Source organism: Strongylocentrotus purpuratus, unplaced genomic scaffold (genome assembly GCF_000002235.5).
Source record: "Strongylocentrotus purpuratus isolate Spur 01 unplaced genomic scaffold, Spur_5.0 spur5_scaffold_7, whole genome shotgun sequence".
Lineage (NCBI taxonomy): Eukaryota > Metazoa > Echinodermata > Echinoidea > Camarodonta > Strongylocentrotidae > Strongylocentrotus > Strongylocentrotus purpuratus.
The window spans coordinates 9,657,577-9,677,917 of record NW_022145613.1 but is presented as its reverse complement, the minus strand read 5'-3'; the positions used below and the strand labels follow the sequence as shown (position 1 = coordinate 9,677,917).

Here is a 20,341-nt window from a genome sequence, read left to right as displayed (position 1 = left end):
ATTTTTTTTTTTTGGGGGGGGGGGGGGTCCCGAAATTTGAAAATTCGCCGATCGACATTCGGTTCCGTGGGGGGAGGGGGGTTAGGTCATTTTTTTAGGTCATCCATTAGGATTTTTTTTTTTAATTAACAAAAATAAATCAAAAGGGGGGGGGGGAGTTCCCCAAAAACATACATATAAAAAAAACTGAAGGGGGTTGACCCCGACCCCCCCCCCCCCCCTCCCCCCTGCGTACCCGCCTGGTGGGTAGGGTAGGGCGATTTTGACTAGAGACTGAGGCACTATATACACAGAGAGGGAGAGCGAGAGAGAGAGAGAGAAAGGGAGAGAGAGGGGGGTGAGAGTGAGAAAGAGAGAGAGAGAGGGAGGGAGATAGAGAGAGAGAGAGAGAGAGAGAGAGGGGGGGAGAGAGAGAGAGAGAGAGAGAGAGGGGGGATGAGAAGTCCATCAACTTTTGAAACGCGCGAGCATTTTAATACAAGTCATACAATGTCGTATTACGTAATCCGAACATGATTTCTGTGGGATATAATGGGCTATTGAGATTGCACCTGAGTTAATTTTTGGAGAGTATGAATTGCGATAGTGTTTGAAATTAAATCACTCTCTGATTTTGAATCTTTCTATATATTTATTTGTTTGTTTGAGGATTGTTTTACTCGCAGGCATTGTATTATTATTAACTAATAGACTCTCATTATCAGCTACATATCCTTTACTTTTCTTTTCTATCTAAAAATGTTTTGATCGGTTTCAATTTGTTGTGTGTTTGTTTTTCCTTTGAAAAAAAAAACTTTTAATTTTGACATAAAAAGACCTCGGTGTATTGATTGAAGGGGAACAAATATACAACGATGGAGTCACAAACCGGGGCCACAGACCCCACAGACACGTTACGTTGATGAATCATTATTGCCACGTCCTATCTATTTATCTCTAAAAACCGCGAGCATATGGCATAAAAGCATATGGATGTACAGACGATCGAACTATAATTTCATCTATGAGTTATGGAGTACTACGGAGCCCGGGAAGGGACATGGTAAAAATATTTTTATCTCGTTAAAACGAGATAGTTATCTCGTTTTAATGAGATAGTATCTCGTTAAAACGACATAGTATCTCGTTTTAATGAGATAGTATCTCGTTAAAACGACATAGTATCTCGTTAAAACGACATAGTATCTCGTTAAAACGAGATAGTTATCTCGTTTTAATGAGATAGTATCTCGTTAAAACGACATAGTATCTCGTTTTAATGAGATAGTTATCTCGTTTTAATGAGATAGTATCTCGTATAAGTCCATTGCATACTGGAACCGGGTGGTCCCTGTATTAAGCCTATGGGAGTGAGAGAATTCAGTAGTCCACGGGTTAACAACATAATACCCGCGAGGCTAGACTAGACTGCGCGCGCTGGCGCTAGCGCGCTCGCTGCTAGCTTAATGCAGTACTAGTAATAGCGTATATAGCCAGGCGGCCATGCCATGCCAGGCCTTGTACGTATACTCGCACAAACTGAGAAGATTTAGTTCATTGAGAATGGGTGAGTAATTGATTGAAATATGAGTAGATTAAGTGAATTTAGTCATCAATTTTGAAAAAGCTGCAATAGTCTTTGTGATCTACGGTAATTTCGTTACATTGTGAGACCGTTCTCAACAGATTTTTGGTGAAAAGACTAGGAAATTATTGCTCTTGAAATTGAACTTTGATTTTCATCGTCATGAAGTAGTTTGACTGCGGTTTGCCGTCATTTCATCCTAGTACTCCAGTTAGGGGCCCGGCCGTTCCGCCAGGCCCACCCCGGGGAATTTCGGTGCTCATCTGCATCAAGATCAAACTTTCTAATCAAGTTTTATTTGAGATTTGATCGTCATCATGTATCTAATTCACCAATCATCGATTTAATTTAAATATAGATTTAACGTTACACCTTACAATAATCTCTGAAGCATGATTTTTTTGATAATCCAAGTGGATTAATTCTTGTTAAAATCTTTAGTAGATCATAGATGTTGACTCTGATGGCTTTACTTATCAGTGCCATCCGTTCGCTCAGTTGCATCCGTGTCAACTTTATATAGACCAAAATTATCTGTGACCATTGATAATCAAACAACTCGAAATCCTATTTCATTTAGATGTAACTTTAAACCTGGAACTTATTAATAAAAAGTATTCAAAAAACATCAACACTAGGATTTGTTTATTTAATAATTAGATTTTGTGTGGGTCCAGCATGCTTGTCAAGTTATCATTAGAGTTTAGACCTTGACCTTACTAGAGTCTACTAGATCTAGATCTAGACCCCTATCAGTGGCGTACGCAGGATTTTTTCAAGGGGGAGGGGGGGGGGGGGGGGGTTAACATTTTGAAATCGGACCAAAAATTTCGCAACGACTCAGCCAGCCACTGAATAAGCATGGGGGGGGGGGGGGGGTTAGGTCATCCTTTTGGATTTTTTTTTTTGTATTAAAAAAAACAAAAAAAACAAAAAAAAAACCAACTCTAAAAAAAGGGGGGGGGGGTTCCAGAAAAACATACACATAAAAAAAAATGAAGGTAGGGGGGTTTACCCCCCCCCCCCCCCTGCGTACGCTTCTGACTCCTGTTATTACTTTTAATATATTATTAGAGATTTTTTTCTTTGAATTGTGCAGATCATGTTGATAAATCTATTTGTGTAAGAGAAGACCCCTTTTCCACAATTATGTTTACTCATGAAGTCCACTTCTTCTTGTCTTAATAAACCAATTCTACTTGAGACTACTTTATATTTATAGGCCATATGAAGCACTTTTTGAGGCACAAGTTAAATCTTCCATTTGATTTTACTTTGTACTGTGGTCCATTAAATTGGAATGTTGATTTCCACACTTTATTAAAATTAAGGCCAACCATGACGTGAAAAATAGCTTTTATGCTAGATCTATTTTTATTTTGTTAAGGAGAAAGGGACGCCTTGATTGTCGTATTGATTTTGTTTTCTTTTTGTTCCAACAGATGGAAACTGATGAAGAGCTGGAAGGAGCTAACTGATGAGTAGACATTACAACATTTCTTATATTTTCAAGATGAAGCTGAAAGTCCCATGCAGGTAAAATTTTCAGGATATTTAGCACACAAATATTAAACGACCACCTATTAATTCACTAAAAAGGAAATGGAACTAAGTGTATGTTTCAAGTGTGTATAGTGGAGGGAATATTTTATTCTAGTTCTTCCCTTTCTTTGTTTACAAAGGGGTTTGTCCTTATTTACAGGAGGTCCTGTGTGTAGAAGAACGATGTCTAATGCACATTCAAAGCACTACATAATAATGATAATGATCATACATGTAGGGTATACACAGGACCACTCATTACTTTTTTTTTGTAAGTGGTCCTTTCACTTCTTGAGCAATGAAGATGAAGAAGAACACAACATAAGATTAACGAAAGTCTGTTTATACGATGAGTTATGGTTGATTTGTATCTATTATTATCACTTTTTAATTGAAATACCTACATTGCTTTCTCTTATGTAGGATGATGCTTCTCTACAGTGGATGATGAAAGCATGCTGATTACAAACCCAGGAGAGGAATAAAGAACAGATATTGACAGAATCATATCTAGAGATGTGGGCCTACTGCACTTCATACAAGCAAGTGTGCTAATATACCATGTAGGTACCCCCAATAAACTATTGTAGGACACATTTATCATGCAGAAAGTTATAGATCTGACAGTTATATTTTTCATTGTCCATTGACTTGTAAAAGAATACTTGACTGAATATCACAATTGTGATTTAGATTAAAACTAAAATGTCAATATACATGAAATATAAGTCTACATAACGTATGTTTCAATAGCATTATTTCCTGTACATTCTCTGTTCCAAGTTGTTTGGTCATTTTATGTAAACCGAGTATTATTCATTTATGACCACAAGTTTACATTACAAGTACATTGTACATGTACCAGTATTACTTATTTCATACTTGTCTGATCCAAGCTCCATCAGGCCTATTGTCTTAATGGGATCATCAGGAATAATCTAACATGTGGTCAGTAACTAGTTTTGTAGGAAAAAAGTTTAGGTTTTCCCACTAGAACCCCAAGTGAATATTAGTCCTTCCTCTTTTTGTCAGAGCAGGTATCAGGGTGTATGTTATTAGTTGTTGTTTATTTTCTTATACACTGTATCTTATTTCATTTTTCCATTCAACAGACTTGGGTTATCATCACAGCCCTTTCTTCTGAAAACTAGCCTACAACTTCATCGTTGAATGCAGAAGACATCTACATGGGACTACGTCTTAAAGATGCCCCCTCATATAATGAAAGAGGACAGTAGAGATGGGCTTAATCTTGAATATTTACATACTATTTATTTATTATTTGTATTATATGTTTGTAGAATACCACATTTAAAAAAAGCTAATGAATTTATCATCTTGTCAACTCTCAAATAATTAAAGATAACTAATCATCAATGAATAAACATTAATGACATTTTAACAATGTCAACTACCATCTTATAGGATGAAACTGAGTGCTGGGCAGAAAGAAATTTCCTTGAAATTTGAGTGATAAAGATTTATCAGTCTATATCAAAGATTGAATCAATCAATGATATTTATAATTATAATTATACATGTTGAAATTCATTTACCTGTCCTCAGTCTATGGACTTCTGTATTTGAAGTTTTGTAGATTATTACATTATTGCTGCTTCAAGTATTGTATGTAAGAAGGTTTGAAAGACAACCCTCTAAATGCACTAAATATGGAAACTGCTAATCATCATTGCCTGTTGTATCCAAACTGCTAATTTTAATAGAATCATGTTTTGATACTTCCTAGCTTAAGAAAACAGGGGGGGGGGGGGGCTTGTTATCCTCTTCCTGGTGCTGTTTCTAAATGGACCATGTAACAGGTTGCAAAAGTGTAAACAATATTATATTTGTTATGTGTTTATATTAGAAGGATTTAGAAAATGAAAACGTTTTGAATTATAGAATTACTGTTACTAGAAGTAATGACAGTATTGATGTGTAAGGTAAGGGGTGGTTTTCCCAGTGAAATTAACGGTATACCAATGTCAAATTGATAAAAAAGAGAAAACTATTCCTAAAAATAAAATTATAAAGGACATGGGCCTCCCAACTAACTAACCCTGGTACCACTCCTGTTTTTTTTTTTTTTTTTTTGGAGGGGGGGGGGGGGCGCCCCAATTCAAAATTTCCAGTGTTAAATTCCATTGTCTTTAAACAAAAAATATGTCAAGATATTGAAAAACAATGTTTCACTTTCCGTTTTCAATTCGAATAAAATGATTAACATATTTTCCGATCTCTCTGGTCTCTACATTAAAAATGTTCAAAGCTCCTGCAAAGGCTGCAAAAAGGAAAAGTGAAGATAATCCAAGTGAAATGTGGACAGTAATGGAGTGAATATGGATCAATGGTTGATCGTAGTTGATAACGAGTAAATGTAAATGAATGGTATTACGACTGAAAGTGAGACAGAAAGGAACTGCAACAGATTGTTCAGTCAAGACAACAAACCGTTAGTTGCAGAAGATAATTTACGAAAGACAGAGAAAGAGAGAGAAGGGGAATCATTAAGGTACGATGAGAGTGGGTGGAGAAAAACCATCCTCTTTGCCACATAATTTGTTTGTATAAAATAAGGACACTTTATACATTAGCATATTTAACATGTATAATCATAGCCAGAGAATGTGTTGTTATATGGCTTATAGCATGTTTGAGTTAATAAAACAAAAACAGACCCAGTTATTGATAGACTAAAAAGGGAATAAGATCGGATCAGTATTTCTTATTCAATGAAGTTAAGGCCACTCCCCCATATTTAAAAACAACAACAACACAACAACGAGAGGTCCACTTCCCGATGCATTCTGGGTACACCAGCTGTTATATTTTTTTTTGTTTTGTAATATTCTTTATTGTATTCACTCAATAAATAATATTAATTCATACAAATTGTAATATATAACATATTGAAACCAATTACAGAGTACAAAATACAGTAATCTCAATTATATTGAATGAATTAATCCCTATTACATATTATAATTTATAACATATTGGAACAAAGTACAGACTACAATCAACCTAGTTATATCGAATATTACATATTACATATATTATATATATACTGGTGATCGATAATACAAGTTCGAGCGCGTATTTCACCTAACGGTGATCGCATCAGAATAATCTACGCTGATTCGCTGAATCACTTGCGTTGCTGGCGCGCAGCGTGATGAATAAATTACCCATATACGCGTGTTGTCTTTTACCATGTAGTGAACATCATTCCAGTACACCACGCAGTATGACACGCAGTATGACACGTTTCGTGGGGAGCATCCTTCAGAATGCATAATTCATAGGGCTCATGAATTATGCAAGGGGCTTATTTTGGCTTCTAATGGATCCGGACAAAATGGCGGAGCTTGGGGGGCCTGGTCTAGCCTCGCGGGTATTATGTTGTTAACCCGTGGACTACTGAATTCTCTCACTCCCATAGGCTTAATACAGGGACCACCCGGTTCCAGTATGCAATGGACTTATACGAGATACTATCTCATTAAAACGAGATAACTATCTCATTAAAACGAGATACTATGTCGTTTTAACGAGATACTATCTCATTAAAACGAGATAACTATCTCGTTTTAACGAGATACTATGTCGTTTTAACGAGATACTATGTCGTTTTAACGAGATACTATCTCATTAAAACGAGATACTATGTCGTTTTAACGAGATACTATCTCATTAAAACGAGATAACTATCTCGTTTTAACGAGATAAAAATATTTTTACCATGTCCCTTCCCGGGCTCCGTAGAGTACTGCATTGTGCAAATAAAATAAAAGTGATCTCGAAGTCCTTTCCAAAATCATTTAGTCATCAGTGGAAAAGGTGGGCGTGATTCCGAGTTATGACGATATGATCCGAAAGCTTCCGAGAACGCCCAGTATACATTTTGCATACTAATGTACAGCCGGTTTCGGGTCGCCAAGTTCGCCCAACCTCTAAATCGACATATTTTGCATCGCCCGGTGTTGAGCGATGATTAGCCAAGCTCGACATGTTTTAATATGTTACCATTTTATCAATTCTATAAGTTACCATATTGATTTTGTTTCATTTTTCAAGAAACTTTCGTGGTAGCTCATGTATTATTAGGGAATATTTAGTATCCATTACTCATCTTTGACGTCTAGATTGTATCTCGAATTCCAATAGTGTAGGGAGCGAAATTAGGAAGGTGCATGTTATATGTTGGACGCGTTAACCAGAACCAGATTTTTCTAATCCACATTAAACATGGCTGATGGTATGGCTGAGTTCGATGATCTCCAAGCTCCTGCTGCCGAAAATCCTCCTCCAGCCACCGAGGAAGATCCCGCCGCAGCATTTCTAGCCAGAGAACAGGATGAACTTGCTGGAATTGAAGATGATGACTTCGGAATTGGTTCAGATCCCGCACAAACCGTCCCCGGTATGTATGTAGTGATTCGGTGCTGGTGAATGGCAAATCCCCTTCCGTAGACGTAGGCTAGCTAGCCGCAACGTAAATGTGTGTGCAACTGCTCTGCATTGCATTGTGATGAGATTGAGAATGTATGACTATAACCGGCGCCGGTAGTACTATGACTCAGACTTTTACTTTGACCTTTGAATTCGATAACAACAACAAAATTCATTCAGATGTAGTCAAGACTTTAAATAATTATGAATCTTAACCATCCATTCCTTGCAGCAGGGGCTCTTGTCCAAAAATGAGGATTGTCCGCATAAACGCGGACAAATTGCGTCTTAAAAAGTAGACCCTCTAAGGATCGTCTGCATTTTCGCAGACAATTTGTTTAATCGAAGCTCTGCGGTTTCGGGTTCCCTAAGGTCAGGATTGTACGCATAAACGAGGATGGTCTTCATAAATGCGGACAGATGCGTTCACAAAAACAAGGATCACCGGCGTTTTCGCTAAAGTTTGTATTTTCGATCCCTACGCTGGTGATGCGAAAAAAACGGATTCTGTGTAATAAAATACCCCCAGTACATTGGGTTGTCCCTCTTTCCAATGAGTTATCGCTCATAACGTGAAAGTCTCTGTACAAAGTCAATGTGAAATGCATCAAAAGAATCATTGCGGAATCTGTTTTTTCGCATTACAAGCGTCCGTGAAAATGCCGACGATCCTTATTTTTTTCTTGTCTGTCCGCATTTACGAAGACAATCCTTATTCTTGGACCAGTGCCCCTTACGATCCACTAGTCGTATTAGGCCATGTAAAATTGATTACATGTTGATCGTCCGGATTTTTTGAAAAAGAGGAGGAGGGTGTACCATGTTATTTGATATTTGATATTTCAAAATGGCCGCTCAAAATGGCCGCTCGGTACATTTTCCCTGACAGTCGAGGCTATTTTTTTTCAAGATGGCCGCCGACAATTTTTTTTTTTTTAAATCAGAAATAGAGCCATTTTAGCAGTGTTTTTCATGTTTTTTTTCTTTCAAAAAAAAAAAAATCAAAAAAAATTTCAAAAAAAAAAAAAAAAAAAAAAAACAAATAACAAATAACAAATAACAAAAAATAGGAGGCGGCCCCAAAAAAGGAAGCGGGCGGGGACGATCAACATGAAATCAATTTTACATGGCCTTAATATTAAATAATAATAATATAAAAACTGAGTATTATTATTATTATTATCCCTTGAGTGTTAAAACTTGTATTTTGAGTTGATGACATAACATGTTTTGATATCTTATTTTCTCTTTGTAGATGCAACTCCGGCTACTCAGCAACAAGATGACCTAGATCCCCTTGCTGGCATGGGTGGTGGTATGGGTGGTGGCATGGATAGTGAAACGGTAAGATTACAGTGATTTCTGAAAGCTATGCTTGACCTTTGTAGCAGTCAAAGGGCAAATGTTTGTGAAGCAGTCTTCTCGGTGTTGACATTTATGTAAATTTTGCTTTTGCTATCACAACAATTGTACTCGTTAGCCCCTTCCACTCTACACAGGGCGAATGGCTTTCTAAATTCCCAGTAACTCTCAAATTTGAATCATTGTCTATTACTTACATTTTTTTCAAGAGGAGAAAGAAATCAATTCCCATGATATGTTACATGTATGTCAGTGACATTAATTTTGCACTTTCCCCTCCTCCTCCTTCTTCTTTTTCTTCTTCTTCGTCTTCTTCTTCTTCTTCTTCTTCTTCTTCTTCCTCTTCCTCATCATTTTCCTTTTCTTCTTCTACTTCTTCTTCTCATTCTTCTCCTTCTTTTCCTGCTTCTTCTACTTCTTCTTCTTCTTCTTCTACTTTTCCTTCTTGTCCTGTTTCTTCTACTTCTTCTTCTCCTTCTTCTTCTTCTTCTTCTTCTTCCTCTACCTCAACATTTTCCTCTTCTTCTACTTCTTCTTCTCATTCTTCTCCTTCTTTTCCTGCTTCTTCTCCTGCTTCTTCTCCTGCTTCTTCTACTTATTCTTCTTCTACTTTTCCTTCTTGTCCTGCTTCTTTTACTTCTTCTTCTTGATCTTCTCCTTCTTCTCCTTCTTTTCTTTGTCTGCTTCTATTCACAGCCCGCTGATGACTTGCAAACAAATGGACCCTCAGACCTTTATTCGGCCATCTCAAGTGCAGACAACAGAGCAAATGAACCAGAGAAGATCCGCCTATGGAGGGAAGAGCAAAAAGAGATCCTCGAAAAGAAAGGTGAGATGTTTTTCAGATTCTTCATTGTAAGAAAAATTGAAGTATTGAACTTTCTATCTCTCAAAATTAACTTTCCCATGGAGAGTTAAATCCAAATATGTATTTCTTTGCACATGGATTCTTTTCAAATAGACAGACTGCATGCACAAGAATATATAATTTTTAAAACGGTAAAGTGACGTTCAGACGGAGGTTACCGGTAATCGATATATAAAGGATATTAGTAGAGAAAATGGTGCTAAGGTAGTGACTTCAATGCTAGATGTACTATTAAAGATAATCTGAAAATTTAAGTGAAAACGGACCATTATTAACGATAAAAATTGGGAAAAACTGATCAGATCGATTCCTTAATTCTCCCAACTATATTATTACAATTTAATTACATTTTAGGTGAATGTAAATTATCAAAAAGCAATACATTGGCTCTATATACCATTCCAGACATTTAATTGTTGACAGATTTTTTATAGCCTGTTTTATGACTTATTTTCAAGGAAAAACAGTTGGGAAAATTAAAAAATGGTTAGGAGAATTTACTGTTGATCAGTTTTAGAAGGTTTGACAAGGGACACCTTCATAGAAAACCATAAATATCTTTGTGGTTTGAGGATTTTCTCAGGATTTTGTTGCCTGTTAGAGGGTTAGTAGGCCTACAGTAGAAGGAATATAATAAGTAACATTTGAAACAAAAATTACACAATTTTTTTCATCAACCTTCAACAATGTTACAGAGTAAGTTTAACTGCCATTATTACATTGACAGTCTGTCATTATCCTGTGTATTATCATATTCTTTTATAGATGAAGAAGCTGACGAGCTAGAAGTAGAATGGAAGGTTTCGGCTAAGAAGGAGATCTCAGACTGGTACGCTAGGCGAGAAGAGCAAGGTGTCAAAGCAAAGGCATCGAATAGGTATGTCATTTGTTGAGATGTACAATGGTGTAACAAGCCCCCTCGGAACCAAGGGAATAAGCCAGTTTGTAAATAGCCTGGGAATGCATGACCCCAAAATATCCACAGATTTTTACAGGATGGATACATCCCACTTAATTTGAGAATAATCACTGCTGAAGTGATGGAGGTGCTTCATGAATTTCTTTTGTTTGCCTCTTGAGAAGAATACTTCAACCTGTGTATCAGATAAATGTACTGTCAGTGCATGAATGAATACTAATTACATAACTTTCATGAGCACGATACCAGTATTCGTCTTGATGGGTTTTACAATTTGGAAACAAATGACCTTTATCTGCCCATGCGCAATTAGTATTTACGAACTGGCTTATTACCTTGTTTTATCTGGGCTATGAAATGATTGAAAAACGAAGAAGTGGCACTGGAAAATTACGTTGTTATAATAAGAGTTGATTGTAGAAGTTAACTTATACCAAGTTCCTAAAGCTTCCTTTGTATTTGGGGAAGTACAAGCTGTTCAACATACTGTATGCCCTACCACCAATAAAAGAGAGAGCAAAGGAAACTTTAAATAGGGTGCCCCTTGATAAAAGCTTGAGATGAAAAAAGGGAGACAAACATTTGTTGGTCATCTGTTACAGAAATAGAGCCAAGGATATTGCAGAATAGAGAGATAGTACCGTAAATACAGAAAGTCCTGCATGTATAATTTTATGTGTTACAGGTTTTGAACACAGTCTGGTAGGATATAGTATCTGTGCTTATTTAATCTGTATCATTATATTTTTGGATGTAACTGATGTGTATCATAAGTCCCTACTGTATTAAAATTGCATAATTGATCATGCAAGTAATTTTGTAAGTGCAACTACTTTTGTAAGTGCAACTACTTTATTTTTGATTTGACATAACCATAGAATCTTATCGTTCTTTCTTGCTCTTTGCTTCAGGGCGGCTGAGGAGGCGTTCATCCAGGAACGTGACGAGATCACACCAGGGCAGGAGTGGGAACGCATCGCTCGTCTCTGCGACTTCAACCCCAAGAACAACAAGAACCTCAAGGACATCACCCGCTTTAGGTCAATACTCCTTCACTTAAAGCAATCGGGTGTCCAGCCCTCCAAATAAAACCCCATCTAGTGCAGTCAAGAAATAGCCGTCAACCTTTGTGGTAACTTTGTGTTTATGATTCAGTGGATCAGATTTTTTCAGTAGACTTTGACAAAACTCACATACTGTAACAACATTATATAAATAAACTTCACAGAATGTCAAATCTGAAAGTGTAGCTGTGCTTTTAAGATTCATATCCGGTGTTTCTGATGGTCTTTTAAGAACAGCTACATGTATGTCTATTCTTTATAGTTAAAATATTGAATTATGCCCACATTAGATTGGAGAGGTATACTGGTAATATACATGTCCAGCAATACATGATACCAAGTACACATTTTTGTTTATTTTTTAGTTGAATGAGATCAAGTTGTAAAAGAGGTCAGGTCTATTATATAATATACCTGAGACATTAATGCTACATTTCTTTTCAATATATAATATCATTAGCAGTTAGCTGCTTTAACAGAAATCATTTTTTTTTCTCATTAATTTGTTCTTTTTTCCATGAAGACAATTTGGGGACATTAGATAAATTGGATTGGGAATTATTTGAATTTGAAATGTTAAAGTGGGTTTTCCATCAGCCTAACTCAACGATACCTATATGATATAACACAATATGATCCACTGATCTATGTATATTTTTATGCCTCCGTTACGAAGTAGCCGGAGGCATTATGTTTTCGGGTTGTCCGTCCGTCCGTCCGTCCGTCCGTCCGTCCGTACGTCTGTACGTACGTCTGTACGTACGTCCCGTTCTCGTGATCACGTTATCTGAAGAACGGATCAATGGATTCCTACCAAACTTTGGTCATATATGTATCTAGCAAAGTCGATGAACTGATTGGATTTTGGGGTCACGAGGTCAAAGGTCAAAGGTCACAGGGCTCATTATGTATGCAAAAACAGCTTGTGATCGCGTTATCTGAAGAACCGATGGATGGATTCCTGCCAAACTTTGGTCATGTATGTATCTTGTAGAGTCGATGAACTGATTAGATTTTGGGGTCACGAGGTCAAAGGTCAAAGGTCACAGGGCTCATTATGTATGCAAAAACAGCTTGTGATCGCGTTATCTCAAGAACCGATTGATGGATTCCTGCCAAACTTAGGTCATGTATGTTACTTGCAGAGCCGATGAACTTATTAGATTTTGGGTAACGAGGTCAAAGGTCAAAGGTCACAGCGCCCATTATGTATGCAAAAACAGCTTGTGATCGCGTTATCATTAGAACAGATTGATGGATTCCTGCCAAACTTAGATCATTTATGTATCTTGCAGAGCCAATGAACTGTGTAGATTCTTGGTTCATAAGGTCCAAGGTCATGGGCTCATTATGTATGCAAAAATAGCTTGTGAACGCATTCTCATTAGAACTGACAGATGGATTACTATTTAACTCTGGATATCTTGCAGAGCCAATGAGCTGAGTAGATATTAGGATCATGAGGTCAAAGTTCAAAGGGTCATATATGTATATGAGAAATTGTTTGTAATCACGATATTCTGAGAACCTGTTAATGGATTACAATTGAACTTGAATTTGAAAAATTTCTTCTGTTTTGGTTTGTAAAATTGCTCTATGACGGAGGCATCATTTTCGACTGCGCGCAGTCGAATTCCATCTAGTTATATTATACATTCATTCCTTCTCATTGTTGTAAAATAGTCTAAGTAAATAATGATCTTGACCATCATGTGGCAAAACGTTTGAAGTTTATGTCTTGAAAGGGGTCAATGGTGATCCTTGCTCTTCAAAATGACATACATGTACTTTCATAAATCAGTTTAACTTTTTAAACACCAGTATTCGACACAAAGTTTTGCCATGTTATGGTCAACAGTGATATGAGTCAGATGAGAGTTTGTTTCTTTTTTTTAATGTCAGTGCTACTGTTTTTGTGTATTGTATGTAGTTCAGAGACATTTTATATAATAGTAGGAAATCTTTCTCCAAAATCCAAATATAGTGGTCTATATAGATGTCTGGAATATTTTTAATTGAAATTGTATCATTTCCAAAATGCACTGAGTTTAGTATTTCAGATATAACTTCTGTAGTAAATCGACAATATTTTCTACTCTTTTGCAGGGCTCCTCAATATATTAGTTTCAAACAGGTCTGTGAGAACCAATCTCTGTACATTAGAATGTTTTAAGGGGTCCAGATTGAACATGTCTTGGTCCTCGAGTAAAGCATCAAGCCCTGGATTTTTGTGAAAATACACATAATTGTAAGGCATCACAATCCAATCCAGAAATATTCTTAAGGGGGTAATCATTGTAGTGTTACAGTAATAGCTTTGATGGCTGTGGATATTTACGATTAAAAAAGAACTGCCATTGGTGATGGAGAGATTGCATGCATATATATCATACAGATGATTAACCATCATGATTTACTTTTTATCAATGCATGTACATTTGTGAATGTACTTACACATTTTGATATCTCCATACATCTATTAAACTTGGTTTCTCTTTGTGCAGGAAATTCTCTTTGAAATGCGCTATTAAATTAGGGTTTTGGGAAAGGCAAAATGACTTCAGGTCTACCTGGTTGAGAAACTTTTGTGGAGAGGCCAATGGGGTCTTGTATCAGTCTTGTTTTGTTATGGAATAGTCGAACCCAGGAATATACATATCATTATTCAAGCACCATGTCCCAGTATCGAAATATACTTGCCCAATTATAGCCATGTTCATTACTGTTCGATCAATGACCAATGCTTGTCGACATAACGTATCATTGTAGATCAGTTATCATGTACACGTACTTTGTTTTAGCTTAGTTCAGTTAAGTATGGGGGAATACTCAGTTCATGAATATTCAGTAGATGGCACTGATTATTCATGATTGTGGGAACAGTGATCATGGTCAAAGACTTAATATGTTTGTATTTATTTGAAATTGCATTGAATAGAAATCGAGTCATATCATCTTTTTGTGTCCAGGTATAATTTATTTCACGATTTGCAAATTTGTGATAGTTGTATTTCAATTGGAAAGGACATCTAGAGAAGGGTGAAATAAGGGGGAAGAAAGAGAAGAGAAGAGAAGAGAAATGGGGAGGGAGAGAGTAAGTAAAGGAGAGAGAATTTAGAATGAAAGTGAAGTAAGAAAGAGAGCCAGAACGATGTGGCTATATAAGAGAACATGGGTCTCGATTGAAGGGGTGCTGTGATGTCAATCCCAGCATACTTTTCTTTAAAAAACCAAAACAAGTTGACACGGTAATAATAATAACATATTTCCCCCTTGTATACAAAGACCCATGTCACTGATTCATTCATCATCCACAAAGACATTTTAAAAGGGTCTGCATCGTTCCTGAAAATTCTGAAAATGGTTTCCCGTTTCTACTGCAAGACCTTTGGAATAGCGCCATCTTGTACGCGATGACAAAAGCTCTCCCTTATTACACTTGTCGGTATTTTCTCACTTTTTGTCTTTCCCTCCCTCGTCCAGAACTAGAGCAGTTTCCCACCATTACATACAAATAAAGTAAACATAGATTCAAACAACAATGAGTCACGAGCATTAACCGGAGGGTACGGAAAGTAAATGTATTTATACAGGGGTTGACTTGTTTTCTACAAATTAATAAAAAACTAAGATATTGAGACGGATGTTAGCTCTACATAGAGATTTCAAAAGAACGATAGTCGGATAAGCCTACCCGTGTTCACAGATTAACGAAGGGTTCATTGTTTAGCCCTCAGCCCACAGTATGTCTTCCAAGAAATACATACCACTTTCAAACTAACGATATTTTTGTTCATGCCCTTTTCTTTAATTTTTATAAATGTTCACACATATTACAGTATTTTGATAGAAAAGATTCTGACAGATTGAAACAAAAAGATGCTACTGATTTCCGTTTTCTTTCTTTTTTGAGAAAATAAATTCACTTTGTTTTTTTTTAAATAATTTTTTTTTTTTAAGAGAGGGGAAATAAAGCTACGGGAACTTGGAATTAAAGAAGGGGGTCGGAGGGATAAAGCGAGGGAGGTAGGGAAAGACAAAGAGGGAAAAGGAAGAGGTCGAGGGAGGGAAGGGGATCGAGGAGGGATGGAGAGAGAAGAGAGGGATAGGGAGTGAGCCAAATAAAGAAAGAGAAAGAGAGAGAGAGAGCATTTCATTTGAAAATTATGCTCCACTCTTGGTCATTAACTTGTTATTTATGATCAGTGCGTGATGATTGTATTTGTATGGTCTAGATTGTGAATATTCTTCACATCCTTGTTTGTTAATATTTAAAAGTTATTTGTCAGATGGATCCGGCTGGCGTAGATTCGGTATTCATGTAAGTCAGATGACTACGGTGATTTAAAATATCGTTAATCATCTATTTTGGGGGAAATCATGTTCTAGTTTTGTTTCAGGTTCTGTAAAAAAAAGTAAGAATGGTTGCAAGAAACGTTTGCGCCGTCAATAAATTTCATAAATAAACAAAAATCTAAACATTAACTTCTTAATGCTGATCGCAGACATACTGTCTGTGTATTGTATACACTGTTACCATGGTTAGATTTAATGTCTATTCCTGTTCTGTCTCAAATTAAAGCAAAAATTGCGATTGTGTGTCCATTTTCTTAAAATCAAATTTAAAGAAAAAGCTAGCTAGCAAGCCAACACACGAAAAAAAGAAACACAATAATAACAACACAATGCCCATAGGAAAACAAAATACACAGACATTACTGTGTCAATGGTGTACATTAGGTCTAGCTCATGATGAAATACGATAAGGCTAATAGTACCGTAATATTATAAAATGTTTTATGAATGTCTGGATATCACTCTAACCAAACAATCAATGTATAATATACCGGTACCATCATGATTTTGGGAGGCCGAATAGAATGTAAAATGCATTCTGCCCATTAAATATAAGTTCGTCTTTAATCAATTTAATAGTCGAATATGACGTATAGATGTGTGTACATTAGGTCTAGCGAACGATGAAATACGATAAGGCTAATACCGCAATATTTATAAAATGTTTTATGAATGTCTGGATATCACTGTTACCAAACAATAAGAATCCATAATATACCGGTACCATCATGATTTTGGGAGGCCGAATATAAAATGCATTCTGCCCATACAAGTTCGTCTTTAATCAATTTGATAGTCGCGAATATGAAGTATAAACATTTCAACCAAGGTAAAAGGAACAGTGCAGATAATTATGTTAAACTGGGACGTATGGTAACGCTGTAGATCCAAATCACAGTGTGGTCAAACTATGTGTATAATTGTGTTCACACTGTGGTCACTTTATGCGGTACTATCCTAGGTGATGCTGGATTTCATAGGGGGGGGGGGGCACATTAAAAAACAAACATCTTACTTGTACATAAATGTTGCCTTTTTGAGTCAAAAATATGAAAATTGGGGCACATTTTCGATAATGCGTATTTAGGGTATGATATTTTGTTTTGATGGGAGGGGGTCTGTATTTCCCCCTACTATGAATCCGTCAGTGTCGAATGAATGTTGTTCCATCACTGTGGTTCCGTGCAATTGTGTGGTAAAACTTGATGGAACTGGGGTAATAACAGTTTTTTTTATCATGTGTATTCAAACAATGTTAAACATTTGGACGTGTGGTAACGTCATGGGTACATTATTGTGACAGTGCGATTAACATAATGTTGCACCGGGGTGCGCGGCTAGCACCATAGTAATGTAAAAGGGTGGTCAATTTTTGTGAATCTGATGCGATTGGGTTTCCTTAGAGTGTGGTCAAAATATATGTCTAACTGGGACGTGTAGTAATGCTGTGGTTCCATACCACAGTGTGGTCAAACTTTGGAACTAGGATGTGTGATAATAACCTTGTGGATTCATATCATATTTTGATCAAACTACATGTATGTGGAATTCGAAAATGTGGTAACACTGTGGATCTATATCACAGTGTGGATCTGTGGAATGAACGATGATGCATGCTATGGTCCCGTTTGCTACATGTGGGAACTTATATGATGTTCTCAAAACATAATATTTAAGAGTCGTGAGGAGTGTGGTAGTGCTGTGGTTACGTACCACAGTGTGGTAACACTCTGTGGAATTAAGAAGTGTGGTACCAACGCCGTGTTTCTGTGCCACATTGCATTTGCAACAAAAAAAAACATGTTTCCACAAAGCCTCCCTCACCTCATATCCCAAGGAAACTTATATTGATTGACGTCAGCTTCATAAAACAGCCTACTCTTGTTTCTTCTTCTTCCTTCTTCTTTTCTTCTTCTTTTTCTTCTTCTTCTTTTTCTTCTCCTTCTTCTTTTCTTCTTCTTCTTCTTCTTCTTTTTCTTCTTCTTCTTCTTCTTTTTCTTCTTCTTCTTCTTCTTCTTCTTCTTCTTCTTCTTCTTCATCTTCTTCTTCTTCTTCATCTTCTTCTTCTTCTTCTGCTTTTCTTTCTTCTGTTTCTCTTTCAGTTTTTTATGTTTGTCTGTGTCTTTTATTTGTGTAGAATTTCAGTGTATATAATGCATCTCTCTCTCTCTCTCTCTCTCTCTCTCTCTCTCTCACTCTCTCTCCCCCCCCCCCCCTCTCTCTCTCTCCCTCGCCTTTTCTTTCCTCTCCCCACTCCATCGACTTCTGTTTAAAATCCTCCATTATTGTGCCTATATTTATGGCGTCGAATATAACAGAAATTATTTTATAAATTTATGAAAATAAAACGGGTCGGGACATTAAAACGGAACCATTTCAAAAAGCACAAACGATTAAGTAGTGGGTTATCCATGGCAACAACATGAAATCGAGGTCGGGTTGGTGAGGGGATGGATGGAATTTGTAGGGGCGTCGCTAGACCTGGTAATATGTTTGGATGGTACTGCTGTATCTACTTTTTTTAGTACAATGTATGCCAACAATTTCACAAGCAAAACTTTTGCGATCTACCGATATTGCTTTGGAATTTTCAAACAGTTAGAGGCAATCATTTCACTATTTCTTGATCTTACACCACATGTAGATGAAGTATATAGACCAACAATAGTACCCCCCCCCCCCCCACACACACACACATAAAAAAGTGTGTGTGTGTGTGTATTGAGGGGGGCGAGGCCAACGTGTATTCAACTTTCGATTAGTGCACATGGGACAACAGCAACGGTGGCAATTGGAATGAAAGAAGAAAGAATGAAAGAAAAGAGAGAGAGAGAGAGAGAGAGAGAGAGAGAGAGAAAGAAAGATACGAAGAAAGAAAAGACCAAACAATTAACAGGATACACCAGACAAATTACCAGGAAAGACCAATCATCACCTTGGCCGCAGGCATCAATTACGAAAACAAAAGCTGGGGGCAGGCCGATATTGCTAGATATTAGATAATAATATGCTCTGTGACGCATTTATTATTTTTTATGAAGATCGAGAATTATGTAGCCTTAATAAAACCTTAGCAATAAAGGTGGGATAAGAGAGAGAGAGAGAGAGAGAGAGAGAGAGAGAGAGAGAGAGAGAGAGAGAGAAAGAAATAGAGAGAGTAATTGAAATAGAGAGAGAGTATAAGGGAAAAGAGATGAATAATTGAATACAGATGAGAAGGGGGAGGGGGAAGAAATTAGAGAAATGGTGACGGAGAAGGGGAAGAGAAAGATAAGATAAGATAAGATAAGATAATATTCGTCTTTCTTTCAAATGACCGTAGAGCACATTGGATCATTACACATTAATTTTACAATGCAAAATAACAAATTATGGCAATGATAAAAACAGAGTTAACTAAAAGAAAGACGAGGAGACCCTACCAAAAGCAGAGCTTGTAATTATTAGGGTCCCCTCTGAAAGAGAGAGAAAGAGAAAAAAAAAAAGAGAAAGAGGGATAGAGAGAGAGAGAATAAAAAGAAAATGGGTATATATAGAGGGAGAGAAACAAGAGAGAGAGAGAGAGAGAGAGAGAGATAAGAGATAAGCGTGAGAGAGAGAGAGAGAGAGAGAAACTAGAGGGAAAAAAAAGAGGTGATGGAGAAGCCAGAAGGGGAAGAAAGAGAGAGAGAGAGGGGGGGGGGGGTGGGGGAGGGGTATAGAGCTCGAGAATGATAATAAAAAGGGGGTGGAGAGAAACTAGAGAGATATATAAAGAGATAAGCATGAGAGAGAGAGAGGGGGGGGGGAGGGGAGGGGAGGGGTATAGAGCTCGAGAATGATAATAAAAAGGGGGCGTGGAGAGAAACTAGATCGATATAAGCGTGAGAGAGAGAGAGGGGGAGAGAGAGAGGGGGGGGGGAGAGAGAGAGAGAGGGGGGGGGGGGGGGGAGAGAGAGAGAGAGAGGGAGGGGGGAGGAGTAGAGCTCGAGAATGATAATAAAATGGGGGTGGAGAGAAACTAGAGAGATATATATAAAGAGATAAGCATGAGAGAGAGAGAGAGAGTTGGAAGGAGAGTGGAAGGAAGGGGGGATGTAAGGGACGTCGGAACGGAGGAAGTGAGAATCTTGATGATGATGATTATGATTATGTTTATTATCCTAACACAATCGCAACATAATGACCAAACCATCTATTTTTATTAATTTATGTCACAAAAGCGAGAGTCATAT

At 37.1% G+C, this 20,341-nt stretch overlaps 1 protein-coding gene and 1 long non-coding RNA gene across 2 annotated transcripts; both read left to right on the top strand.

The window, feature by feature from the left end:
* The first annotated feature begins 1,481 nt into the window (after window positions 1-1,481).
* LOC115919716 lies at window positions 1,482-4,373 on the top strand. Its single transcript, XR_004061970.1, has 4 exons — window positions 1,482-1,546; window positions 3,007-3,100; window positions 3,530-3,669; window positions 4,219-4,373. It is a non-coding gene; the product is annotated as an uncharacterized LOC115919716 (long non-coding RNA).
* Window positions 4,374-7,323: 2,950 nt separating this feature from the next.
* On the top strand, window positions 7,324-12,378 carry LOC591682 (clathrin light chain A). The gene is made up of 5 exons (XM_791234.5): window positions 7,324-7,529; window positions 8,814-8,902; window positions 9,617-9,749; window positions 10,554-10,665; window positions 11,619-12,378. Exons 1-5 carry the CDS (start codon window positions 7,355-7,357, stop codon window positions 11,794-11,796), a joined length of 687 nt encoding a protein of 228 aa, XP_796327.2. The 5' UTR covers window positions 7,324-7,354; the 3' UTR covers window positions 11,797-12,378.
* Window positions 12,379-20,341: the final 7,963 nt, after the last annotated feature.